The sequence below is a fragment of the Panthera leo genome, chromosome B2 (assembly GCF_018350215.1).
Source record: "Panthera leo isolate Ple1 chromosome B2, P.leo_Ple1_pat1.1, whole genome shotgun sequence".
Lineage (NCBI taxonomy): Eukaryota > Metazoa > Chordata > Mammalia > Carnivora > Felidae > Panthera > Panthera leo.
Window position 1 is genome coordinate 50,669,657 of NC_056683.1, and position 27,694 is coordinate 50,697,350.

General features: G+C 42.1%; 1 protein-coding gene across 11 annotated transcripts in view; it reads right to left on the minus strand.

Moving 5' to 3' along the window:
* Window positions 1-27,694, minus strand: part of GCLC (glutamate-cysteine ligase catalytic subunit) — a 59,341-nt gene that overhangs the window by 13,855 nt on the left and 17,792 nt on the right. For 9 of the 11 annotated variants that reach the window (XR_006202651.1, XR_006202650.1, XR_006202649.1 and 6 more), the window contains 6 exons: window positions 11,690-11,802; window positions 10,646-10,828; window positions 7,047-7,160; window positions 5,110-5,168; window positions 4,867-5,000; window positions 529-603 (listed from right to left, as the gene is read on the minus strand). Coding sequence is in view for 8 of the 11 variants with exons in the window: in XM_042939061.1 (XP_042794995.1) it covers window positions 529-603; window positions 4,867-5,000; window positions 5,110-5,168; window positions 7,047-7,160; window positions 10,646-10,828; window positions 11,690-11,802 (678 nt within the window). In the remaining 3 variants the exon portion in view is untranslated. Of the gene's footprint in view, window positions 1-528; window positions 604-4,866; window positions 5,001-5,109; window positions 5,169-7,046; window positions 7,161-10,645; window positions 10,829-11,689; window positions 11,803-13,226; window positions 13,310-13,522; window positions 13,708-14,485; window positions 14,598-14,950; window positions 14,992-27,694 lie in introns of those variants that run through there. The other 2 variants (XM_042939065.1, XM_042939063.1) reach the window with 2 other exon arrangements.

Below are 27,694 nucleotides of genomic sequence, written 5' to 3' on the forward strand. Positions count from 1 at the left end.
TTCTTGGATTTGATGCATTTTATTTTAATTTTTTTAAAATGTTTTTATTTATTTTTGAGACAGAGAGAGACAGAGCATGAGCAGGGGAGGGGCAGAGAGAGAGAGGGAGACACAGAATCCGAAGCAGGCTCCAGGCTCTGAACTGTCAGCACAGAGCCTGATGCGGGGCTCAAACTCACTGACCGTGAGACCATGACCTGAGCCGAAGTCGGAACCCTAACCGACTGAGCCACCCAGGCGCTCCGGATTTGATGCATTTTAAATCATCCCCTCTCTCACATGAGAATGTGAAGGATGGGAGGGGGAAACGGCTGCAAACTTAACACTTTAACCCTCAAATGTCTTACTAGCAACAGTAAACTCTTACAGCTTAGAGTCTTAGTCCATTAGCTCTGAATGTATATTATTTATGTCAGTTCATTTCTGAATGAAGTCTTACGTGAACTTCAATAGCACATGGTCAGCAAATTCTGCACAAGCACCCTCTAGACAAAGAAGCGTTTAAAGTAAAATGTCATTTCTACTTACGACAATTGGACAGATGGTGGCCAGCTGATCATAAAGGTATCTAGCCTCAGATATGCTGCAGGCTTGGAACGTTACCTGTTTAAGAATTGCAAGTTATTAACAACAACAAATCATGAACATCCTTCCCAAAGGTTACTCTGACAAGGAAGATGGCTGGAGAAGGGACCACAGTTACTCCATTGCTAATAACATTTAATACAGAATGTTTTTAAAAAGTTGTCATGGTTGAATTTTGCCAAAATATGGTATTTCATCATGTTCACAACTAATATAAACAACCATTTCCTAAGTTAAGTAAGATTAAAATGTCAGGAAAAAAAAGTAAGACACTCGAGAAATAATGAGTTCAGCAAGGCATTTCCTCTTGTGCTGGCTCATTTCCCTCTATAGCTTCCCATTCACTTCAGTTATAGCTGAAGGGTTATATAAATTTGGGTACAAAAGGGTGGGTTTCAAAGTTCCCTGGCAGCAGTATAAAGTACAGCTTGGAACAGGACATAACTAGAGGAAGAGAGAGTTAGTTAAAATACTGCAACTAACCCGGAAGAACCAAGCACGGCTGGTGCAAGGGGCACACCCAAGTCCAAGCAGCCCCTGGGGGCCGGTGGGGTACAGATAACAAAAGTGTAACTCGAGTTTTGGCTTGGGTGTTCCTACGACAGACAGTGAGCAGAGGCACCAAGACACGATGGGCGTAAAAGGCCAGGAGCAGATAAAGAAGCCCTTTAAAGAGGTGGGGTCTCCCAGGGCTGATGCCCAGAAGAAAAGTCTGGGGGTGGAGAAACAGGGAGAAGGCTCAGGTCAAGTTCTGAAGATGGAGAGGGAGCCCACGTAAGAGGGGCAAGCAGAACACTTAAGAGTAAGGCAGAGAAAAAAACATCACATGACTGATCAGCACAAATCTAAAAACAATTACCCGAAAGAAACCAAAAAGGTTCTGCCTGCCTTGGGGTGAGGAGCAGTGGAAGGAAGGGACCGGGAACACAAATCATGACTGTGTTAGCACATCCGTATAAACTGCCAAATGGGAACAGCTTTCATGTCCTCTGTTATTTAACAATGAAAATTTTGAATTTCGTGTTGGTACAGGAGGTGATTTATGAGCTTAATCCTTGAGGAAGCAGCTGAGCGAATATGTTTATTGTTATAATCCCAACCAGGTATTTCCCATAGTTCTAGCCAGGTCTCAGAGGAACTTCTGTTCGAGACTCACAGCCTACCTGCAGAATTCTATTCACGTCAGGGTGGTAACTAATTACAGAAAATAATTATTTAGACAACTTGCTGTAATTTCTGTTAATGATTCAATGCTGTATTTTAATTCAAATGTACTGGCAATTAATCAGTCACTACAAACTAATTCATCATAGACATCAAGGAATAAGCGTATCAAAGGTTAAAATAAAGATTAAGAGGGACTGGTAATTAGGTCACTCTTAACCAAAACAAGGGCAGTTTCTGCAATGTGGTGGGAACTCAGGAATCACCTTGTGCAAGGGAAGTATAAAATGGCAAGTGAGAAAACAGAAGACAGTAAGCTGAGTATTTAGACACTTCTGAGCTGGGAATCCCCACGAAAATGTGAGTTCTCTGAGGGCAGGGATGGGCCTTGCTGTTCTCTATTCCAAATGTGAAGTAAAGTGACACTTACCTGGTGCTTAATAAGCATTTGTTAAATGAATTCGTGTATCTTGAAGGAAAGAGGGTGCTAAAGAGGAGACTACGGGGGAGTAAAGAAGTTTTATTTTCATAAAATGCTGAGATACTTAAAAAATAGGGACTCTAGAGGCCACATTCAGATGGACGGAGATTAAAAATACCTCAATGTTCCCCAAGTGTTTTGACTGCTGAATTCTTCTGAATATGCATCCCTTAGTTTGTTTAGCTCTTTTGTTACTCTTGAGGTACAGTAGTGTGTGTCTGTTATTTCTATCTTTAAATAGATACAATCTAAGTGTTTTCTCTCCAGTTTTTTGACTGGCTTCTCTTAGACAGCCTGGTATATACTAGGCAACTCATAGGGAAATCTAGGGGTAAAGTATCCTTAAGAAAATTAGCACCTGGAAATCAATAGTTAAGTTACAACAGTGAAGTGACTTAGTTATTCTAAATCTATTTAGTAACTGGCTTCAGTACTCTAGAGCTATCTTCAAATCAAACAGGACTATGGTTAATGGCTTTAGTGGGGAAAGGAAAACAAAGAGTTCTTATGCCTTAAAGTATGAATATTCAGTTTTGGCTTCTGGTGTCCTTTTAAAGCATCATATAGGAGGAGAAGAAATGTCACTAGGAAACAGAGGGGTAAAAAAGAGAAAGTATGAAAAACAGATGTTGGAAACCTGAATCTCTAAAATTTATCTAGAACCCAGTTTTGAAGCCACCTGATTTTCTTAGAGGGGGAAAACCTAGCACAATGTACACCAACTTATTAAATGATTCCTGAAAAATCTTGACTCCCAAAGAGTCAAGAATCTGAATGTGGTTAAATGATTTTTTTGTTTTGTACAATTAAGTCGTCATTAACCTTTAAAAATTACTTTAAAACTTTTTCTGCTTTACTTTGCTAAGTTGTTTCTACTTTTCCACTTGAGAGATACAAAACAGGGTTTTCTGTGGGGAGGTATGGAATTCATCTTATTTCCCATACACCATACATGACCTGTGCTAACGACTTTTTAAGTGGAGTATTCAAAGTACGGTTTTGGACATGCCATCGAGAAAAAAGAAACCTTAATCCTAAATCCACAACAAAGCTTAAATTGGACGGAAAAGTGCATCTGCAGGCAATAAAAATGTTACTACCCACCATTAGAGCACATTTACTTGTATAGTAGTACAAGGGAAAGACCATCCTGGTGGAAAGAAGTAATTGTGCTATGCCTGGCAAGGCTCCTTGGTTTCATATTAAACCAAGAAAAGGCAATCAGTACTCCCATTGCACTGACACAACTTTAAAGCCATGCACTAAACCCTAGATCTTAATGGTGCTCTTAAAAAAAAAAAAAAAAAATACTGGTAATTAAGACAGGAAAGCAGGTACACAGGCCAAAGTCAAAAGCTCCCTTTATGAAATGTAACCATTTGTAAAGAAACCTACTGGCCTATATTTGTTTGGAAGACACACTTTATACTACCTATGTAAGCCAGGAAAATCAGAAAAAAAAAATTATGGTCATGTAGACACATTTAGCATAGAACAATGGGACTCTGGCATTCAATTTTCATTATCCATAGTTGTAAAAATAAGCACATCGGAGCTATATGTGCAAGAAGGTGCATGGCTATGCTGCAGCTGTTCAAGATGATGGGAATTCTGTGCTTTTGGCCTCTGGGTGCTAAGCAGGCAGAGTGGAGGCCCAGTGACCTCAGAAGGGGGCCGGGCTTTGCACCCTTCCAGGCCTCTAAGGACACCATTTCTAATCTTCAAGTAATCAGAACTGGATACAATCTCCTTAGACAGTAACAAGTAGCCTCTATTTTTATTTGAAATTTTCAATTTGTGCAACTCCTAACTCCTGTTCTAACATGATTTTAAGCAAATGAAGGGTGATTAAAACCAGCACTTCTGTTGACAAAAACAATGAAGTAAATACTAGCTTAGAGTCAGACCCAGAAGGGGCCTTAATATAAATCTTCCTGTTAACGGATAAGAAAACCAAGACCAAAAGAAGTGAAGGGAGCTCCCCAAATACCTGAGGAGTAACAACTGAGACCCTAGTGCAGGCCCACATGCTGCCTGATAGGTTCTGTGCCCTCCCGCCCAGGTCCTTGGGCACAATGCCTGTGCCAAGGGCATCCACCATCTCATTAGATCCACAGAAAGTTTTAATCAAGTAAACACAGAAAGGCTACCCTACCCCGTGTGACTTAGCCCGGGGCAAGACACACACAGGTGGCTAAACAGTTCTTTTTACGCCACTAGATGGCCTTGCCCGAATATGAAAATTTCAAGTCCAGACAGTCCTTCCCTTGGATCACAAAATCTCTGGAGTGCATCCAGAGTTCATTTTCACAAACAGATCTGAATGATGTTACAAGCTCTAAGCCAGACCATCCATCACTAGAAAAGATTAGAGACTCATCATGGAATACTTCACACTGTAAATTAATTAACAATTAATTATATTTGCTGTAAACTGGAGATTCTGTCAATTCTCCATCAAGATAGCTACTAATGAATTTACTAAAATCACTAGTCTTCAGAAAGGCACACTTGGCTTTCAGTTCAACTTGATTAAAATGTTAACATTTTTAAATGCACATTTATAAAAAAAAAAAAAAGTTAGTAAACAGAAAGGGACAAGGGCACACTGCCTCTCTGTATACTTGAAGCCATACCTGAAGACAGCAATTACCCATCCCAAATCCCATGGCATCCATGTAAATATGATCAGGCTTGGAAGCCCTTGCTGCCTCCTCATCCTCAGGAAATGTTTCCATAAATGGAGATGGTGTATTCTTGTCCTTAAATACTGTATTATTAAATTAAAAATAAAAAAAGGGAAATGGGTGAGATTCCAGGATGAAACAACAATTCCACAGCTGTCTCTCTCCCACGCTATCGCCTCACTCTGGACTTACTTGGTACATTGATGACAACCTTTTCTCCTCTCCTGTGTCGGATATTTCTTGTCAGGGTACTAAAACAGACAACCAAACGTCAAGAATCGGTTACCTAAGAACATCATGTACAAGAAGAATTTGATCCTATACAAATAAACACAACGAAACCCTCCCTCAAACTAATTCTCTGAGGCAATCCAACTGAATATTTATGTGGATCAAGATACTCGAAGGGAATGTTCTGTAAGAAGGCTCTGCAGTCACACCACTTTTTCCGCCTCTTGCTCGAGAATGCCGTTCTCTTCCCTGTTCAACCCTGGGTTCCCCAGTTCCCTGTAACTTACCAGATCAAATTCAAGTGTCTGGGGTATGCCATGGTCTGGTCTCACTGTATGTTACCGTTCCCCGTGTTAACTACAAAGACGCCAAACTTTAGTACTCACTATCCCTAGGCATCTCTGGAGCCCCAATACCTTGGTACTGCCCTACCCAAACTGCAACATTAATACTTCTCCTCTAGACCCAGAGTGTCTAATCCAGAAGCCACCTGGTCCACTGTGGCTACTGTGCACTTGAAATGTGGCTAGTCCTAAGTAAAATATGGTGTAAAGATAATATACACACCGAATTTGGAAGACTTACTATAAAAATAAAGAGGTCTTACCAATAACTTTAAAATATTGGTTACATGTTGAAATAATTTTGGATAATTAAAGAAAAAATAAAGTCCATCTTTTTTACTTTTTTCACGTGGCTATTAGAAAATTTAAAATTATGGGGCGCCTGGGTGGCGCAGTCGGTTAAGCGTCCGACTTCAGCCAGGTCACGATCTCGCGGTCTGTGAGTTCAAGCCCCGCGTCAGGCTCTGGGCTGATGGCTCGGAGCCTGGAGCCTGTTTCAGATTCTGTGTCTCCCTCTCTCTCTGCCCCTCCCCCGTTCATGCTCTGTCTCTCTCTGTCCCAAAAATAAAAAAAAAAACAAACAAAAAACAAAAAAAAAAACGTTGAAAAGAAAATTTAAAATTATATCTGGGGCTGACAGTATGATTCTAGCAGACAGTGGTGATATAGCCTCAGCATGCAGGCCACCTCTTTCACGTGCCTGCTGTGATCCCCTCAGTCAGAAGCATCCTCTTTTCTCCAAGGAGGGTCTCTGGTGCATCTACCTTTTCTTGCAGCCGAGTATCTCTATTTTCCCTTTGGCACAATATAACACTTGAAATTGGGAATTATGTCTATAAATATGTTTTCCCCAAAATCTCTGCATATAGCAGATGTGTAGACCTGTTAAAGGAGTGAATGCTGACAAGTCCCGTGGTTCCTGCCTATAGGTGAGGAGCCTAGGTTTAGGCTGTCAGAGGAAACTCAAGGTACAAAGCAAGATCTGACGAGTGTGGGCCCTGAAGCAACTTAAAACCCAGGAATGAAACTACAAACAGACCTACAAGTTAATAGAGCAGAAGGTACAGAGTTGTACATATTTTGCCTCATTCTGAAGGTATACTGAGTGAGAGTAGATCACTTAGTTATTTCTACCTTTTCTGTCCCTCTCTAAGAGAAAACTTCCCCCAACAGGCATTTAAGGAACTAGGATTGAAAAGAACCTGCACATTAAAGAAGACAGTGACTTTAATGTGGATCAAGATATTCTGATGGAATGTTCTCTCAGCAGGCTCTGCAGTAACACCACTTCCTCTGCCTCTTGCTCGAGAATGCTGTCACACACTAAAGAAGCGAATCGCTTTAAGATGACTTGGAAAATGGGCAAGTCAGCCGGGTTCTGAGCAGCATCAAACAACCAACCAAATGCACATATGCCCGCTGGCTTCTCTGGTTAGTTACAAGAGGAGCCTGAACTCTTAACTGCGACAAGGATTCTGGGAAGGAGCACCTTACTCCTAGAAGGCAGTGGTAAGAGTGAGGCACATCTGCATTCATTCGCAGAGCCATACTCACCTGAAGCGGGGATGCTTGTTTATGGCTTCATCAGGAAAGAAGAGGGACTTGGAAGCTCCTCCTTCGAGTGGATTGGGTTTAAACTCTGGCAGCGTGAACCCAGGACAGCCTAATCTACAACAAATCAAAGAAGTAGGCAGGATTTGTCTTCAAAAGTTAACGGTATCTCACCATCACCGCACCTGTTAAGAACCACACCTCTCCATGTTCCCCACTAAGGAAAGTCAGCACACGGACACCATGTAAATACTGTGCTTTACAAACACCCCCTTGGCACTTGGTCTTCTTCAGCATCATCTTTTGTGATTGCAGCCCTTTAGTGACTGTATTAGAGACCTTTCATCCACCTGTGATCTCTACAGAGCTTATTCACCTCCACCCATCTCTTCACTTAATAGCAAGGACCAACAGCACAGAAGTCCCTAGGCTACATCATATCAACTGTCATGGGTTATGGGTTCCCCCTACACAGTTTCTGAGATGTCTTACTTTACTAGCTCTTATGTCTCGGATTGTCTTTTGACCCCTGCACACCACCACCACCCCCAACCTGTTGATAAGCTTTGTTCAAATATCGTAGGGCTCTCATGTTTTTTGCCTCTCCAGGTCACCTCATAAGTCCATCAAGATTAGGTAGTGTCTAGGGGAGCCTTTGTGGCTCAGGTCATGATCTCACGGTTCATGGGTTTGAGCCCCGCGTTGGGCTCTGTGCTGACAGCTCGGAGCCTGGAGCCTGCTTCAGATTCTATTTGTCTGTCTCTCTGCTCCTGTCCTGCTCACACTCTGTGTCTCTCAAAAATAAACATTAAAAAATTAAAAAAAAAAAAAAAAAAAGATTAGGTAGTGTCTCTACAGGTGCCCCCATCCACCCCTGAGATCTCCCTCTGATGTCTGAAACCCAACCTTATTATCTTACTTGACCCAAAGAAGAGCTTTAATTCCAACGCAAAAATGAAGCTCTGTATTTATCCCTAGAGGTAAAGCTCAAATTCCACATCAACTGCAGTGACGCCACCAGTTCCTCAGGTTAAGAAATTTAAGGTCATAGTTAAGTGTGCTGCTCTGAGAGAGGACAAAGACTGACAGTTCGTAAAGGCAAAACAAGGCAGGCTCTTGTCAGGGCTTTAGATCAGTGGTAGGAAACTTTTGGCCTTAGAGCCAAGACTAGCCCATGCCTTATTTTCAGCCCCTACCTTTTATAAAATAAAGTACCTATTGGCTGCCCACATCCGCCTTGTGAACAACAATTGAATTTGCTGATCTTATCTGGGAAACAGTTTCCAGCTTTCATGAGGGTTCCTGAGAATTCTTGCACCTATGTGCATTCTCTACTATGAGCCTGCAAACTCAGGAAAACTCCTGTAAGAGTGGCAAACTTCAATCTTGGGGATTCTTAGCCAACCAGAATTAGGCTGAATGGAAAGGACAAGGAGAATGTGTCTGGCAGGACAAGGCAATCAGAACTCAGATCTTCAGACTCCTATAGCACTGCTTTTCTTCCAGACCAGCTCCATCCATGAAAACTCTATGCCACAATAGGAATGTTTAATGTATGTCTGCACTGTCCAATACCCGTGTGTCCCATGCATGTGGCTAGTGAGCACCTGACTTGAAGCTAGTGTGACTGAGGAACTAAATTTTCCATTTAAGTTGGCTTAAATTTAAAAATTCACTTGGCCACTGTTTGGGCTTCGAGATCCATGAGATTTTGCCTCTTTACAGAAAGAAAAATCACACTATTTACACTTAAGAAACCAAGTACTCCTTTCTCTCTTGACCCCAAAAGAAAACTTTCCTTATCATTCACTACGGATATAAGGTGATCCTTCTACAACTAAATAATAATTGTTTCGTTTACAAATCCAAAAATGCCCTATCAAAAAATGTATGATGAAGCTTTTTTTAAAAAAAATCCATTTTTGGAAGAAAACTTATTCTTCTGTCCCAACTCTCCGTTTATAACTCCTACTGCTTTTGGGATAACAACTCAAATTCTCAGTTAACCTCATCTGGCCCCGCCAACTACGTGCCCAGGCTCCCCTTCACCTGCAGCACCCCGGTCCCACCGGCTAGCCTTCTTTTGGTTCTCTCAAGGCTCCGTGCTTTCCCCATTCATCCTGAGACGTCTACCCACTCTGCTCCCTCTTCCTAGGCCATCCTGCCCCTCCGTACTCCCAATTCCCAACAGGGCTTTGGACTTCATTCCAATCATCAGCAACCCCCGCCCCCAGCAGAGTCCACCCAACAACCTCGTCCCAGTCTCTGTTCTGTGTCTTTTCCTCACGGCACTGCCTCGACTTTATGTTCAGTGGATCTGTAGGGATTTGATCACTCAGTCTCCACACAGGTAAAGACTCTGCTGTTTGCATTTATGACTGCATCCCCACACTGCATGGGTCCGGCACGGAGCAGGCACTCAAGTATCTGAGTGACGGGCACAGTCATGATTTTTCACCTCCTCAAAAATCTAGGGCAAAGGACCATGCCAACTCTTTTCCAAGCAAACCCGTCCACCCTCCTTCAGCTGGGGATTTTCTTTTGGCAGGGAAAGAGGAGTGGCCTGCATAATGGCACGAAGGAATCACAGAAAACAAGACGTCCAAGTTGTTTAAATAGAGTTTCAACTATTTCTATGTTAAGATGGAGATTTTTTACAAAGAAAATTCCTATTCAGCATCCTTCCGACACCAGTGATAAGATTCAGAATGCCTATGTTCGTTATACTTTTATCAGGAAAAAAAGGGAGGGTATAAAGATAGTTCTAAGTGTTCCAGTCCAAGGAAACCAATCCCCAAACAAAGCTCTTTTGAACTTTGAGGAGGTAAGCACACTTTGCCACAACCTGACAGATATCTAGCATAGATGAACCAGATTGACAATTTGGTAGAACTGCATTCCTATGCAGAACTCCTGGGTTTAATTTTACGCTATTTATACACCTCCTTCTATGCTAGGAATATAGCTTCACCGTTTATTATTCACTTTACTCGATATTTACTTTTATGAGCTTTCAGCCACAACTAGATTTGAAGACAAACTGTAAATTGCCTTTTCATCACAACACTCAAACATGGCCTGATGACCCCCTCATTCATAGTTAAGATGGATCAATAGTGGACCAGAAGCACTGATGCCAGCCCTCCAACAGGTGACCCTCCAATCACCACCAATACCACCATTCGCTAGTGGGTACACAGGTTTGGGGAAGCGACTGTCAGAGTCGAGTGAGAAGGGCACATGATAATCATCAGAGACTCTGCTACTCTTTACGGGGTCAGAACTGCGTGGCAGACACGCTGCTCCTACCAGCCGGGCCAGGGCTGGACTCTGCCACAAGGCTATCAGTCACGGTGGTCCCCACAGTCATGCCCACTGAGGCCAGACCAATGCTCTCACCACAATGCTCTGGGCCACCACCCACCAACTGGAACTGGCATGCAATTTTTGCCTGCACCTCTCACGTTACAGACTCTATCAAAGTATGAACTGTCTGTAAAGTATGAGAACTGTACAGTCAAATGCTTGGGTCATGATTTGCTTTTTATAACCTGAAGCTCTGAACTAACTATCTGCTGGGGCATGTTAATATAGGAACTAACCTGGGAAATGAAGTTATTGTGCAAAGAGCCTGATTTTCTCCTAATAAAGAGGTTGCCTCCTTCCGGCGTTTTCTCATGTTGTCTTCAACTGTGTTGAACTCGGACATTGTTCCTCCATACGGTTGTCCAGGTGTGCCTTCAATCATGTAACTGCCATACTCTGGTCTCCACAGGGTAGGATGGCTACAGAGGAGGGAAAATTCCATTCCATCATATTTTACTGCTGTCTACTCAATTTTTAGAAGTTTTTAAAAAGTCAATTCAAAAAACTTAGAAACCATTCAGTATAAATGAAGCTAAGAACTCCTTCACAGTTCCCAAAGGCTGGTAATTCTCCAGAGCTCTTTAACCATGTAAGGGTTATAAGTATTGGACCCAAAATATTTTTAAGTAACTGAGAACCACACACAGGGCAATCACTGTCCAAGACAAGCTAGTCCACTTTGTGACAAAGGAGAGGAAGCCTTTGGCCTTAAGGGCTCTTTCAGTTCAATGCTAGACTCCAAACTCAAATGCTGCCTCCCAAAATCGAGTGAGCAGAAAACTGAACTGGAAAGTATATGCCCCTTCACCTCTTTGCCTACTTAAGGAAATACTGCAAAAACATCCCGCCAGCCAAACACCCTCCTCTGTAAGCTCAATCTGGCACCATGGTTCGTGATCTCAGTAACGCTTTGTCAATGGTTTGTTGTTTTTGTTTTTTCTTTTACCTTTATTAATATTAAACAGGTTTTATATTGAGCTCATAGTTCTAAGTGCTTTATAATATGTTAAGATATTAATGTCCACACCCTACATGGAAAGTATTATTATCCCTACTTTACAGGTGAGGAAACTAAGGCACAGAGAAATAACTTGTGCAAGGTTGCACCCAGCTATGAAGTAGGGGAGCCAGGATTTGAATCCAGACAACTTGGGAGGACCAGAACCTGTGCCCTCAACTACTATGCCACCCTGTCTCCTATACATCTGAGGAAAGATTCTATTTTAATAGTTCTATCAGTTTCAGAAACACTGTAACAATCCTTCAGTTTATCAGCTTACTTTGGGTTTGTCCTTTCCCCCTTTTCTTGTAGAGTTTCAAGAACTTCTTCTCCAGACAGGACCAACTGGACTCTCTTATTTTCATGATCAAAAGACACCAACATGTATTCCACCTATTGAAAGTAAAAGAGAGATTAACCTTCTTCCAGATTCAGGTTCAGTGTGACCTTTAGGAGAAGGCAGGAAAATCAAGGTTGGAAAGGGCCCACAGTAACTAGAGACCGTCACATCTGCTTACACTGCACACAATGAGTGTTCTTTTGCATAATATGAAAACCTGGAGAAACTCGTCAGTCAACAGTGGCACTGTTTGAGGACAAGAACTTTTTCCCTAATTATTTCTTTCTCCTGCTCTATTTAATATGCTAAACAAAGGTCAAGATGCCCATTTTCACAGACTGCACTTCAAAAGAAGTATTTCAAAGCTAAGATTCTGTAAATCTCAGTTACACAAAGAAGCTGCATTTTAAAATTTATTTCCTCAAATGGCTTACTGAAGGTAAGTAGTTACCTGGGCATTCTAATCATGGTAGATTAATAACCTGCCAGTGGATAAGGATAAATGGAACTGTAAGCCCCACTATTGGAGAGTTAATTCATAATCATAAACACACCAATATGGAGAGGTTATTTTAGGAGTTTCAACAATTTACTTTCGGTTTCTCATGAGTAACTTAAGACAACTTGCCCACTCTGAAACCATACAAAATTTACAGTGTAAGGTGCACTACTGCACTGATAACACCACCTGGTGGAATTCTGATAAAAATCAGGAGTTAAATACCAAAGTAGGTCTTTTCTGGGTGGAGTACAAATAGAACATGCTTTTGTTTTCCTGAAAACACATGCTTTAAATTATGATAGTTAGTATAAATAGTGAAGACTATGAATCACGATTTATGGTTGAAATAAAACATTATCTGTATATAAGTGAAAAGGTATGGAATCAGATCATATAGGCAAACACTTGAGAATACCCTCTGCACAAGATACCAGAACAGAGAAAAGGTAGGAAACTGGTGCCCACAAAGCATACTCAGTCAGCAGATGTATTTTGTTTGACTTATTAAAAAAAAAAAAAAAAAAAAAAAAAAAAAGGAAGCAACAATACATCCACTATCTCCACTATCTACCTGACATTTGACATGCAAATCCAGATTTCCAGCCTTAAAAACAAATGTCCAGGGGCACCTAGGTGGCTCAGTCGGTTAAACACTTCAGCTCAGGTCTTGAGTGATCTCAGGGTTCCTGGGTCCACGCTGACAATGCAGAGCCTGCTTGGGATTCTCCCTAACCCCCCACTCACACCCTGGGGCCCCTTTCACGCATGCATGTGTGTGCGTGTGTGTGCTCTCTCTCTCTCCGCCCCACCCCCCCCAAATAAGCTCAAAAATTTTTTTTAATTTAAAAAAACAAAAACTCCACAAATGCCCAAAAGCCCAGTATTGCCCTTTTGAAGGGCAGGGTATGAGCTGCTCTCCTCGGAGGGCCATGCTCTGGTCTGCAGTGGCCTATTCTCTTTACTTATTATGTGTACCTGCCTGGCTTTGGAAGGCATTTCAATCAGGCGCCCCATCACAGACACAGTAATGTTCAACCGGAGACTGTTTTGCACCTCAGCTAAGAGATATAATTATAAAGGAGGAAAGAATGTTAGTAACCATAGGAAATAGCCTAGCAGGTTTAAACAACACACTTTTGAACCAACTTTTATTAGTTGTTACTAGGGACTGAATGTGCTCCACCCAACCCCTACCAAATTCATATGTTGAAGCCCTTAATCCCCAATGGGATAGGATTAGTGCCCTTATTAAAAGAAATGGAAAAGATCACCTCTCTTGCCACCATGTGAGGACACCGCAAGAAGGCAGCTATTCAGAAGCCAGGAAGAGGGCCCTCATCCCAAAATGAATCTGTCACGACCTTTCACACTGGACTTCCCAACTTCCAGGACCATGAGAAACAGAAGTCTGTTGTTTAAGTCACCCAGTCTGTGGCGTGTGGTACAGTAGCCTGAACTAAGATAGCAGTTTTATTGATGAGTTTAAGTTCCCATTCTTGTTTTTGTATTAGAACATTTTTAGTTCAAGAAATAGGTAAGACTACTTGGCTTAGCTACATGAAACAGAAATGTGAAATCTGCACTTGTACGATCACTCAATGTCAAATTCCTGAAAACTGTGGGCGGCAGAATCTGAAACTGCTCCCATATTTAAGCACAGGTTTTCAGATAGTTTCTCCTTCCTCATCAGCAAAGAGCTGATGGAGCAGGAAACTAAGTCTCAGGATAGATACATGAAAATATCCTAAGTAAAAGACACAAATTTACCTTTAAATGAGCATAATGAGAAAGGATATGCCACAAATTTTCCTATGCAGATCCAACCTCCAAACCATCATTCAAAGTAGGCATCATCACCTATTTTACAGATGTGCTAAGATGTGCACAGAGGCTGAGTAAGCTTGCCCTAGGCCACAAATGTCAGAGCAGATGTGAACCCAGCCTGCCTGGCCTCCAGGCTCAGCACACCTTGCTGCTAGGACTATAGAGGATGCCAATCTTGGTTAGTGATGAGAAGCTTTTTAAAGAATCGTTATAAGCTATATGAGGCAGGGACAGGATAGAACACTGGCTGAAAATATAAAAAATGGATTATGACTCAATTTTATGAAGTGGACCTGACATTCTACCATAAAAGCTGAAACATCACAGGTACAGTTACAGATTTAAATAAATGCCTCAGCCAATCTCTTAGGCCCAGGACAGAGCTTCTGGCTCTATAATGCCTTACTAACTCTCTCAGGAGTCTTCCTACTTCAGTACTTCCTCCTTTGATCACTGGCTGCAACACGTCTGCAAGGCATCATCTGCTATCTGGGTTATCTTCTTAACCAGATAAAATGTTTCCTGTGGGACAGATGAAGAGATACTTCCTAGCTTACTGGGTTCCCATCATTTATCTATTACCAAAGTGAGTAAAAACTTTTGTATCTATGATACAAGCTAAAGTAGAATAAACTCTGGTTGGTTTCCTAGGTTTGAAATAATTGAAATCCTTAGTTTTCAAAATCACTCTGAGGCCCTAAGTTTAAAGCATGGGAATGACACTGAAGAGCAAAAAGCTCAAACTTGGTCTGAGTTTTAAATATCAGCCAAATGGATGACATTTAAAATGCTTACAAAAGAAATGCTCCTTAATTAAAAAAATAATCATCCATGATCTCATTAAGTGAATGAAACAAACACATCAGAATATTTACCAAATGGGAGCGCCTGGGTGGCTCAGTCAATTAAGCATCCGACTTCAGCTCAGGTCATGATCTCACAGTTCAAGCTCCCTGTCCGGCTCTGTGCTGACAGCTTGGAACCTGCTTCAGATTCTGTGTTTCCCTCTCTCTCTCTGCCCCTCCCCAGCTCGCTCGCTCTGTCTCTCAAAAATAAACATTAAAAAAAAAAAAAAAAAAAAAAAAAAAAAAGAACATTTACCAAATGAGAAAAAACAAACAAACATACTTTTGGATAAAAATCAAAGATCAGTTAGAAGCCTGAAGAATTTTCTAAATGTTTTTCAAACTCAAATTTAGGGTGTTCTGAAGCAATCACCCCGTATAGTGGCTTTGATTTTCCTGCGTCAGTGCTCAGAATGGTTCCTTCAGCTCCTAGTTTTATCTTTTTTTTTTTTTTTTAATTTTTTTTTTTTCAACGTTTTTTATTTATTTTTGGGACAGAGAGAGACAGAGCATGAACGGGGGAGGGGCAGAGAGAGAGGGAGACACAGAATCGGAAACAGGCTCCAGGCTCCGAGCCATCAGCCCAGAGCCTGACGCGGGGCTCGAACTCACGGACCGCGAGATCGTGACCTGGCTGAAGTTGGACGCTTAACCGACTGCGCCACCCAGGCGCCCCTAGTTTTATCTTTTTTAAAATCTTCCTCGAGGGGCGCCTGGGTGGCTTGGTCGGTTAAGCGTCCGACTTCGGCTCAGGTCATGATCTCACAGTCCGTGAGTTCAAGCCCCACATCGGGCTCTGTGCTGACAGCTCAGAGCCTGGAGCCTGTTTCAGATTTTGTGTCTCCCTCTCTCTCTGTTCCTCCCCTGTTCATGCTCTCTTTCTGTCTCAAAAATAAATAAACGTTAAAATCTTCCTCGACCCACCTCAATACACTTAAGTTTATTTGTAATTCTAGATCACACAAGCAGTCAAATAATTAACTCAGTCTCTCCTAACAGCCAAACTAGAGCCAAAATGGAGTTTGGTTCAGTGAGCTAGCTGTTCAGTGATAATAAAGTCAAACAGTAAGACAATGCTTTCCCAATGTAAAATACCTAAAGCCACAGTGACTTTATTATTATCTGGACTTTGTCCCCATCTTAAATCCTTTCTGCAAACAAAGAATGAGAGTAAAAGACAAAATCAAAGAGAAAATAACAAAACAGGATACAGAAGCCCTTCTGAATACAACAGATTCCAAGGATTAAACTGTACCAACTTCCTAACTTTGAGTAGCATCTAGGCTGTGTATTCAGAGTTACAGCAACATCTATGTACATTGCATACATACACAATTCCAAGATATTTTAAGTGGACTGCAGAGTAACTAATTCAAATTTGTGTAATCAACATATTTGGAAGTAGCAAAAACAGCCATTGGGCTCTATTCTCAGTACACAGATTACAACTCCCTAAATGTAACTTAGGGACACTGCTACTTGGTACCCATTAGTTATCTTTTTAAATGGGGTGAGAAGAGACACAATAAAAATAACCAACCAGTATGTAAGATGCTTATTTTAAAATGTGCACTTTTTCTATACATTAAAAATTTTTTAATTTCATTGTGAAAAAGGCTAAATTTTATCCCACTAGAATAAAAACCACTAATATCTCTGAGCTGTTGAATCAAAGACAAAGGCACATTCAAAAGACTATTGTGTAGTTTATGTGTTATATAGTGTTGCTAGGAATGACCTGAATACAATAATCCACTAGTTATTCAGTGCAGGTTTGCACAAGCACGAGGTGCTTTATGTTCATCTGAAATTAGGCCAAGAAAAGTAAAGAATCTTAATTGAGGGTGATGTAAGTTCTCAGGACAATGCTGAATATATAGTCGACCGTTAAGCGATCATGGCATCAGAGTTCAAGATAACAATAGTAACTGTTAATATAAATATATTCAAGTTTTGTAGGATTTATGTGGTCTTTAAATGACATTTACCACTAGTTTAAATTAAATCTCCTTTGTAAAAAAAACTTTTGATACTCTACCATGAAGGTAAGTGTTTCAGAGAGCTTGGAATTTGAGAAAAAGCTAGACATTTTATAAAACACGAATTTTAAAATTTCTACTCCCTGGAAGTAAAAACAGTACTTAATTAGGAAAGCAATCTAGTTCTATAAGGCTCAGAAGCAGTTACAGGCAGTTCCCTATTTAGAGAGATGATACTCTAAGAAATTCTTTTGTCTCCAGCCATCCTCTTGAAATTCAAAATTCAGGGCCAGGTCCTCAACTCCACTGTTGGCTCTCTTCCAATGGCCCAAGCAGTAGTCTTGACTCTTGCTAGAATAACCTGCTTCTGAGACGCAGTTTTCTCCTTACACTAACTCCAAAACAAGCCCACAGCCACTTTGAGGGTTAAGGCCCCAGTTAGAGTTGATGACCAATCAGTGCCAAAACCCATGGTCTTGCTGCTCCACCCTCCCCGCCCCCCTTTGTCCTTTCACCCGCTCAACAAGGCCCAGTGTTGGGTAGGTGCTGACAATACTGTGAAGAGTCAGGCAGGCGTGGCTCCTTTTTCTCAAGCTTCCTCCGTTGCTGCTAGAGCCACAGCCAATAACATAGAAGGGTCTGGGTGAGCACTGGAGATAACCAAACAGAGCTGTGCATGTGTAATAGGAGGAGCTGATCCAGTCTAGTTCAGAAGGCTTCCTGGAGGAAAGGGACTGGCCAAAGGGGAGGGTCTACTGATGTCTCAATAACTTCCCACAGGATTCCCATGCTTTCCCCAACCACCTTTCTGACTGCAGCATCATCGCCTCTCTGGCTGGTCAGAGATGCAGATAAAGTGGGCCCTCCCCAAAGAGATCATGCCATGACAGTCCTTCTCTAGATTATAAACTATTTTAAAGCTAGCGGCCATGCCTTCTATCCAGAAGGCAGTTTTCTCACATGGCAAAATAAAAGGACCATTATTTTTGAGCACTCTCAACCATTCAGTTGGATGGCATCCATTTCCATATGATGGGTACCAGCATAATACCTAAACTTAGAGCACCCCAAGAGGTGTCAGCCACAGTGATGCTTTTTTTTTCAACCCCAGTACTTAAATGGGGAAGAGCCGAATGATAAGACCAAAAGAATAGCTGTGCTTAAGATAGTGAATAAACTTACATAAGAAATTCTTACATGAATGTAATGAAATTGGTATGACTCAGAATCTGGTTTTAAGGTGGACTCCCAGGTTAGACACATCTAACATTACAAATATCAAAACCAGTGTTTTATGTGGTAATGTCTGAGCATTTGGGGGGACCAGTAACTAGGAAGTAGAAACTGGAATACATGTGCTTTTATAGATTCATGTATATGGTGATGTTCTAAACTGTTGATATGTTAAACTGCCCTATGTTCCCTAAAGAAATGTTTTAGTAGTTTAGTCTACAGTTATGTCAATTTCTTATAATATTTGATGTATTTTGACTTTCTCTCCTACTGTGAAATGTCATTTCATACCACAGAATTACACAGGGTGTACTCTAGGGAACTTTACACTTTTAGAAACCAAAATAAATGTGGCCTTGCCCTGACCTGGTCTTCTGTTGCCATCCTAGATTAGAACTTAAGCTGACAGAGTAGGTTGCTTTTTATTTATAATATGTTAATCTCAATCTTAACAATGCATAACATCTGTGAATTTCCTGTATGATTAGGTGAAGTAACTTCCTTGAATCATTATCTTGGCCCACACAGACAAAAATTCTTCACATGCCAAGATTAGTAATATGAAGTCTAAGTGAAGAAATTTAAGACTTTAAAAGAGACTAAATGGGAGCTGTTGGGAAGATTATGAGAGAGAATGACACCTTTCACTAAAAGAAAAACAAATTCACATTGTCCATTATAGTAGATAGTAAGCATATGTAGCTATTCCAATTTAGATTTAAAATAAAGTTAAAAATTCAGTTCCCAAGTCCCACTGGCCACATAGGGCTACTGGCTACCCTACTGAATAGAGCAAATATTTCTATTACTACAGAGAGTAACATTGAACCTCACTGGACTAAAACCTAAAAGAAACCACAGTCCTGGAATTGTACACGGGCCTATTAACTCACTACATAGGAAATCCCTAAAAGTACATCTGCTCTTTCATGCTCTATTAACAGCAGGAGACATTTATTTTCTGGGCCTCTGAATTTATGTTTGTCAGATTTTTTTTTTAACCATACCACTACACTTCAAGCATATTTCAGTTTTAATTTTCTGATGGTTATAAAGACCACATTAAGGCATTCCTACCTTCTTTCTGAATCAAACCTAGCAGAACCCAGCCAGTCTTCTCACACAAATTAACCTCACAAAAAGTAATTCATCAAGTAAAGTTACCAAAGGTCATGTTTCCCATGGCCACCAATTTTACACAGGCACTCAACCAAAAAAAAAAAAAAAAAAAAAAGAAAAAAAGAAGAAAAAAAAAAAACCACCCACAAAAACAAACCCTAAACCTAAACCGCAGACCATTGCTCCTCAAAAAACAATACTGTAAGTATAGTTTTTATTTACCTCAAAACATCTCTTAGATCTGTAGCTTCTGAGTTTTAAGGACAAGTCAATTCCTTGGCTCTTTCCTGCAAACATATTCCTCTGCCAGAGGAATATGGCAGGCCCACCTGGCGGGCGAGTCACGGGGGGATGGGGTGGGCAAAGGGAATGGACAACTGGGCCATGTCTGTGGAGCTTCCTGTGGTAGGTGGGCTGACGTGGAGAGTCTGTGGGGCAGGGGACAGGTAGGAAGAGGGACAGGCGCTTGAAAGGAGCTGGGCATGGATAGATGTGGGAGAGGGGTGAACTTTGCAGGGCTCGGGGTTGGGGAGGTAGGTGCAACTGACCACTACACCTTCCTGTGTGTGCTCAGGCGTGACACGGGCAGTTGACCTGTGTGCAGCCCCAGGCAGCTGGAGCCAGGTGCTGAGCCAGAAAATTGGGTGAGTGTGGAGTCCCAGATGGGGTGGCTGGGAGGGGAGGGTAGGCCAGGTCAGGGATGGGCCAGGAGTGAAAACTGGGTTGACATGGGCCAGGCTGTCTGCAGGGGTCAGGGCTCCTCTGCCAGAGGAATATGTCACCACAGGGCTGACAAGAAAAAAGGTATCCTGGTCCCCATCCAGATAAAGGCTGCTTTTGATCAACTATTGCGTAGTGCTCAGTATGGGGAGGTGTGTGTCAAGAACCTCTGAGGTGGCTCCTACCACGTGTGGGGAAGCTTAGGGCTTTAGCAAGGGTCATGCCTGTTGCTGAAGAGAACATGCACCCTCCATGGTGGTGCCCAGCTCTGCCTGATGCACTCCTAGAACTGGACAATCAAGAAGACAAGTATAGGGGCGCCTGGGTGGCTCAGTCGGTTAAGCGTCCGACTTCAGCTCAGGTCATGATCTCGCAGTCTGTGGGTTCGAGCCCCGCATCGGGCTCTGTGCTGACAGCTCAGAGCCTGGAGCCTGCTTCCGATTCTGTGTTTCCCTCTCTCTCTGCCCCTCCCCTGCTCATGCTCTGTCTCTCTCTGTCGCAAAAATAAAAACATTAAAAAAAAAATTTAAGAAAACAAGTATAATCTTTCAAGGTGTGTTTATAAATTCAGTGGGCTTAAATTCAAGGACTGCCAAAAAAAAAAAAATAGAAGAAATTTGGAGTTTTAGTTTTTAGGAACCAGTGGTAGACTAACCCACCAAAGGGGTTAAAAAAAAAAAAAAAAAGTGCTTTCTAAAGAGACTGAGTGACAGCCAACTGTAAAGCAGATACATTCTACCTCCCAAGTGACCGCTGTGCTCAGGCCCATCTAGGCCCCCAGAGCCAGGGTCATGGGGGGCTGGGGAGAGCATGGATTCAACACCATATTCCACCATCACAAGAATCTGAGCACAGATGCTCTTTCATAATCACATCTCATAAAGGCAGCATCAGGGCTCCACCTCAGGAATGACACCTGGATGTTTGGGCAGATCCCTCCAAGAGAGCAATGCTAACCTCCTTAAGATCAAATTTGGAAGATGGAGACCCTTGTTAATATAAACTCCTTTCCTGCCATATTTGAAATTCCTGTTAAAGAGTAAGTCAAAGGTCCTGATTTTGGCCCAATACCTGCTGGCCTGGGCTGAGGTTGACGCAGGCTGCATAACTAACAACTGAGATCAGCCTGGGTTTCATATAAAGGGCTCATCCGCATCTGCCTTTTCACCGGGCTCCGTTGCCAGCAGAAGATTAGCTGGGAAGGCTGCAGTCATGTTACTAAACCTGCTAGCATTCATCCTGCAGACCGAGAAATTTACCAAGCATATTCAATATTACAGTTTTGAAAGAATGTTGGCATTTCACTTCTAGAAGGGAATCACTGGCCATCTGGTAACGAAAAATACTTAAACATCTGTGACTCTAAGACATTTGTATTTTTACTCAGAAACAAGAGCCTACTTCCTTCATCACCACCATCCCTACCTTTATTTTTTTCTTCTTTTTCTGTCCACCTTAAATCTCATCTTGTGTTGGAGCCCATGAAAACTGTTACAGAGAGCTTTTCCTCCTGCTCATTTGGGAGCTAGGAGTTCATGTTTCGGTGTCCATCAGTTTCTGGGAAGGATTACATATAAAAACTGCATGTGGGGTGCCTGGGTGGCTCAGTCAGTTAAGTATCTGACTTGATCTCAGCTCAGGACATGATCTCATGGTTTGTGAGATCAAGCCCCAAATCAGGCTGTGGCTGGCAGCTCAAAATGTGCTTGGGAGTCTCTCTGTCCCTCCCTTGCTTGCACTCTCTCATGCTCTCTCAAAGAAACTTAAAAACAAAAACAAAAACAAAACAAAACACCTGCATGCAAAAGTGCCTAAACCAGAAGTATACAGCACCACTCAGATGCTACTGGCTATTGTTTTCTACCTCTTGGGCAGAGGTATATTTATTAAGGCAGAATAGGAGTCTTAGAAGGGTTTTTCAAATGCTAGTTACAAGCCTGTAATGAGCCAAAGTAGGCAGTAATCAACATCACATAAAAATTTTGAAATTGAGGGGTACTGGGGGGCTCAGTCCATTAAGCATCCGACTCTTGGTCTTGGCTCAGGTCATGATCTCACAGTTCGTGAAATTGAGCCCCACGTCAGGCTCTGCAAGGACAGTGTGCAGCCTGCTTGGGATTCTCTCCCCACCTTCTGTCTGCCCCTCTCCCCTGCTCATGCTCTCTCAAAATAAAAAGCTTTTTTTTTTTTTTTTCAAATCAAGAATAAAATACCAGAATGTGTCACTCATGGGAATGGAAATACCATTTCACCAACGTTTTGTTTCATTTGGCATTTGTTTCCAGTACTATTGGTCTCAGTCAAAAGTGAAAGCTCCTAGTGTAGAACGGGGCCTAATTCTGCAATCAGGCAGTCCTGGGTTCCTGCACCAAGCAGATCCAGTCATTCCCTTCCTTGAAACTTTCAAGTGGCTCCCACTGGGCTAAACGACCCAACACCCCTCACCAGGAACATTAAGGCTAGTCTTCCGACCTCTGCCTCCTTTATTTCCCACCTCCCTCCTCCCCATTGTGTTGTGGCCACACTGGCCACACTTCTTTCTCCAAAAACCAAGTCAGGACCTTGACAGCCCTTCTATTCTCTCTGCTTAGAAAGATTTTACCTCAGCCCTTCAAACAGCTAGTTTCTGTCTCAATGCCACCTTTTCGGAGAAATCTTTGCTGACCACCCGCTACCACAACCTCCTTCTTGTCCCCACCCCCAAGAGGCACCAACCTGCTCAGAACAGCCTTAATTTTCCCTCTTTTCTTACAAATATTACAATTATGGGCATTTGGAATGTGTTTTAGTCTCTGAGCCTTAGTTTTATCATCTGGAAAAATAGGAGGGAAAAAAAAAGTCCTTTCCAGCTCTAAACGAGTAAAGGTATCCACTGCTTTTCAAATATTTGAACCAAGCTACTTTGTTGATAGGAAAGAGCTACATCAGCAGGGGTTTCCCCACTATCTATCTGGAAGTGAAGTGTTCCTATAAAAACTTTCATAAGCAGAAATGGTGTAAGGCGAGGAGCATTTCCAGTTTTCCAAAAATTCGTGGTAGGCCACTCACTGTTACAAAAGACCTACCTCAGTATGGTAACTTTGTTTTCATAGCAGCAAGAATTCTCTTTAGATTTCTTTCATTTAGTGAAACACATACTTATCTAATATACGTCTTTTATAAGAGAAACGCAAAGTTTCTCTTATAACGCAAAGTCATGCAAAGTTTCAGAAAGTGAGGGATAACTGTACCTGTTTTTGCTAATTGAAAGAAATCTGAAGGAGATTTTCTGCCTTTACAAAAAGGCAAAGGGTCACCTGGGTGGCTCAGTCGGGTAAGCATCTGACTCTTGATTTCGGCTCAGGTCAAGATCTCACAGCTCTGCACTGATACTGTGGGATCTGCTTGGGATTCTCTCTCTGCCCCTCCCCCGCTCATGCTCTCCTTCTCTCTCAAAATTTAAAAAAAAAAAAAAGGTGAAAACAACATCCCCGCAGCGAGCCCTTATACCAGAGAGCACCTGGAGCAGCTAGAGGGCCCCGCCAGGCCCCTTCCCTGGGAGCCACACCCAGCGTGTCAGTCTCTAGTCACCATAGCTCTGAACTGGGTCAGTGAGCATCTGGGCTTGATCTCGATTTATTCTGGCCACCCATTAGCAAGATACGTCCTAAGGTATCAAAAAAGTCTAAAAGAGGTTATTTGGGGGTCTGGGAATGCTAAAAAATTCTTCCATATAAATAACGGTAATTGCTTCTTCACTTTACACGATTTTGGGTTAGAAAAGATTTCAGAGGGATGCCCTCTCGGAGAGTGGGGGGAAATCTGTATTTCTACTAAATTTTTCTAGAAACTCTTAGTATATGACCATCCATTGTTCTTTCACTGGTGCAAATACATTACTTACTCGGTGTTGCCAGGAAGGTAATTTTATTCAAATGCATTGTCTTGTTTCCCAAAGCTTACTCCTTTCAAGCACATGATCTCTTAAACATTTTTATGTATATTATCTTTCTAAAAGTGATTACAACCTCTTCTGCCATCACAATAGGAAGATCCTAAACACACTGTCACTTTTTATTAAGGCTTTGGAATTCATTAGCTATTTTATTTCTCTAACTAGAATTACAGCAGAGGAAGATCCTTAGAGGAACACCGGGCTGCCGTGTCTAGATATGCTTTTCACAGCTGCTCTCTGAATTGCTTTCTCTTGCTTCTGCCTCAATTGATTTGTATGTAGCTCATCGTAAACTAAGAAACCAGATGCCAAGCTTGCAGCAACTGTGTATAAAGTGAGTGCTCTCTGGGTAAAGGCTTAAGACACTTCTAGGAATAAAATGCATAAACTTTGTACTTAGAAGCCTTTTGTTTACTTCCTAGTCCTCTCTGTATTTGAGTACTAAAGCCCACAGAGCAGGACCCCTAGATACAACTTAATACAGAAATGGCAGCCTTGGGGGCCAAGAAGAGAGGACCACCATCCTTAGCACAGGCAGCACTACTGAAAGTGTGTTAGATAAAAAGGTACCTTCTAGGGCACCGGGGTGGCTCAGTCATATAAGCATCTGACTTTGGGTCAGGTCATGATCTTACGATTTGTGGGTTCAAGCCCTGCATTGGGCTTGCTGCTGTCAGTGCAGAGCCTGCTTCAGATCCTCTGTTCCTCTCCTTTCTGCCCCTCCCCCCATTCACACGGTTCTCTCTCTCCCAAAAATAAAGAAAGATTAAAAAAAAAAAAAAAAAGTACCTTCGGGGCGCCTGGGTGGCTCAGTCGTTTAAGTGTCTGACATTGGCTCAGGTCATGATCTTGCAGTTCTGTGAGTTCGAGCCCCATGTCAGGGTCTGTGCTGACAGCTCAGAGCCTGCAGCCTGCTTCAGATTCTGTGTTTCCCTCTCTCTCTCTCTGCCCCTCCTCAGCTTGCACTCTGTCTCTCTCTCAAAAATAAACACTAGAAAACATTAAAAAAAAAAAAAAAGTAACTTCCAAATACCTGACTTATGTAAATATGTGAACATTTCCAGCGGGAAATGAAGGAAGCACTCCCAAATAACCTCCTTAGGTTTGTCTGAGGTTTAAAGTTTTCAGAGTATATCCTTTCAAACAAAAACTTTTTTAAAAATAAAAAATGCTAACTTTCTAAGGATTGAAGGTCACTAACTCTTGAAAACACTTCAGACAAGTGCCGGTCAACTTTTACAGGTACTTTAAGATCTTTATGATCTCTCCAGAGCATTAAAATATGTGAAGCCCTGTGTATCGAGCCCATGACCCCTGCAAGTAATCCAAATGGGGCACAGTCACAGCCTAGATTCTTACTAGCTTCCAAGAAAAGGGTCAGGAAGTCTCTTGCCTAAGGGTTTTAACTCTGCTAAATCAACATCCAGTTTAAAAAAAAATAAAAGGCACTAACCAAATCCAATGGACTAAAAAAAGGACCTGGGGGGGGCGGGGGGAGACAAGACCAGTGGGTCTGTGTGAACATTTACGTAATTAGGAACATCTGGTTTGGGTTCTTTCGTAATCTTACTCTGGAAACTACTACCATATCTCAAATTCTGACCATGACAGACACAAAAAAAACCTAAGCATAAGGAAACTTTCAGAAGAGTGTCCAACAAAGTACAACTGTAGCCACATACACTCTCTAAGGATATACCAATCCAGATAACCAAGTTTTCTGAATACCTATCAACATGTATCTAAAATGAGTTCTTTTGGCCAGAAGTCTGAGACTTAATCATGTTTCCCCAACTTCTTAAACAATGTCTGAGAACACCAACCTTTAAGTGGAGATTCAGGATCATCATTCTAATATACTCACTCCATTACAATCATTCTAAATATACTACTCCAGAGACAACTTAATAGCCACAATGGTATTAAGTGATACCCAAACTCACACGCCATCCAGTTCAACTGAAATAGTTCAATTCTGTTTCTTGCTAAAATTATAATCAAGATTTCAAGGACCCTATGAACTGTGAAGATATCCATGGGCTTTGTGCCATTTATTTTGGCCAGAAACCAATTTTTGTTTTTTCCCCCCAAGTTCTCAATATGTTTGAGATAGGCTGTTGCCAAAGCCTCCAGTTCCTGCCTAACCAGCAAATCCAGTGGCTTCCTTTCAGTTCTTATCCTTCCACACCTCTCAAAAGCCTGCGAGCCCTCTTCCTGCACACAGCAGTCTTACTACCCCTCACACCGTTCCCTCTTAGGATCCCACACTTTATCCCTGTCCCTTAAAATGTGTATCCATCATGGGGCGCTGGGGTGGCTCAGTCAGTTAAGTGTCTGACTTAAGCTCAGGTCATGATCTCACGGTGACTTGGAGCCCCACGTGGGGCTCTGTGCTGACAGCTCAGAGCCTGGAGCCTGCTTCAGATTCTGTGTCTCCCTCTCTCTCTGCCCCTTCCCCGTTCATGCTCGGTCTCTTTCAAAAATAAACATTAAAAAAAATTTTTTTTTTTAATGTGTATCCATCAGTGTTCTGAGGTGCTGCCAATGTTTCCTCTCCCTGGTCTATCTTGCTCTCCACTTTGGTTTTAACCACCATCTTTAGGCCTGTGGTGAGCGTCTCCCCCCGCCCCGGGCAACTCAGATGTGGCTCCAGCTTTCTCCTGTCTACCTGGTATTTCTACTGAATGAGTACTAGGCCCCTTAAAGGGTTCCAAACCAGAATATCCAAACCAGTTCCCCGAGGAACTATCCTTCCAGGGAATCTTATTCACTTAGTCATCTAAGTTAGGAACCAGGATGAGAGACATACCTGCTCACATGCCAGGTCCTTGTACTCCTTCTCTAAAGTATCTCCTTTAACAGACAAAATCTTTCTCTCCTGAGTCTTAGGCTACACTCTTTTCTGTCTCCTAGCAATGACATGTCCTCCATAGTGTGGGCTCCTTGTCTCCAGTTATTCCTCCCAACCTATGTCACACTATGACCAAAGGGACCTAGAAGACATTTCCTTGTACTATTCTTGGACTTACAACATTAGGTCTCCTGACATGGCCTACTAGCAAGGACCTTCAACAGATTGAACCCAACCCACCTTTCTAGCCTCAACTTCTAGCCATTCCTTTTCCTCTGCTTTGGTCCTGTGTTACAGCAGTACTCTCTCAACTTCAGGCACCTCCATAATCTCACATTTGCACATGCCCTTTCCTTGCCTTTCTCCTTCTCCCTTTGAGTTCCACCAAAAGGTTCACTCGCCATCCCTAAGACCCCCAGGATCTCTAGATATCCTCCTCTCCTCCCTCCCCCTTGTTCACCCACCTTCCACTCGAGTTCAAAAGCAGCTTTTGATTTCTCTCTTCAACCCCATGACCTAACACAGGAAGCCCTTGATATATAGGAAGTACACAACAAATACTTAATTTAAAAATTATCCAGGGGCGCCTGGGTGGCTTAGTTGGTTAAGCATCTAACTTCAGCTCAGGTCATGATACTGCGGTTCGTAGGTTCCAGCCCTGCATTGGGTTCTGTGCTGACAACTCATAACTTGGAGCTTGCTTCAGATTCTGTGTCTCCCTCCCTCTCTCTCTGTCCCTCCCCCACTTGCGCTCTCTCTCAAAAATGAACATTAAAAAATTTTTTAAAAAATTATCCATCATGTGGAACTACACTGTATTATACTAAGCCAAATAGATTAGTCAGAGAAAGACAAATATCATATGATTGCACTCATATGTGGAATTTAAGAAACAAAAATAGATGAACATAGGGAAGGAAGGAAAAGTAAGATAAGAA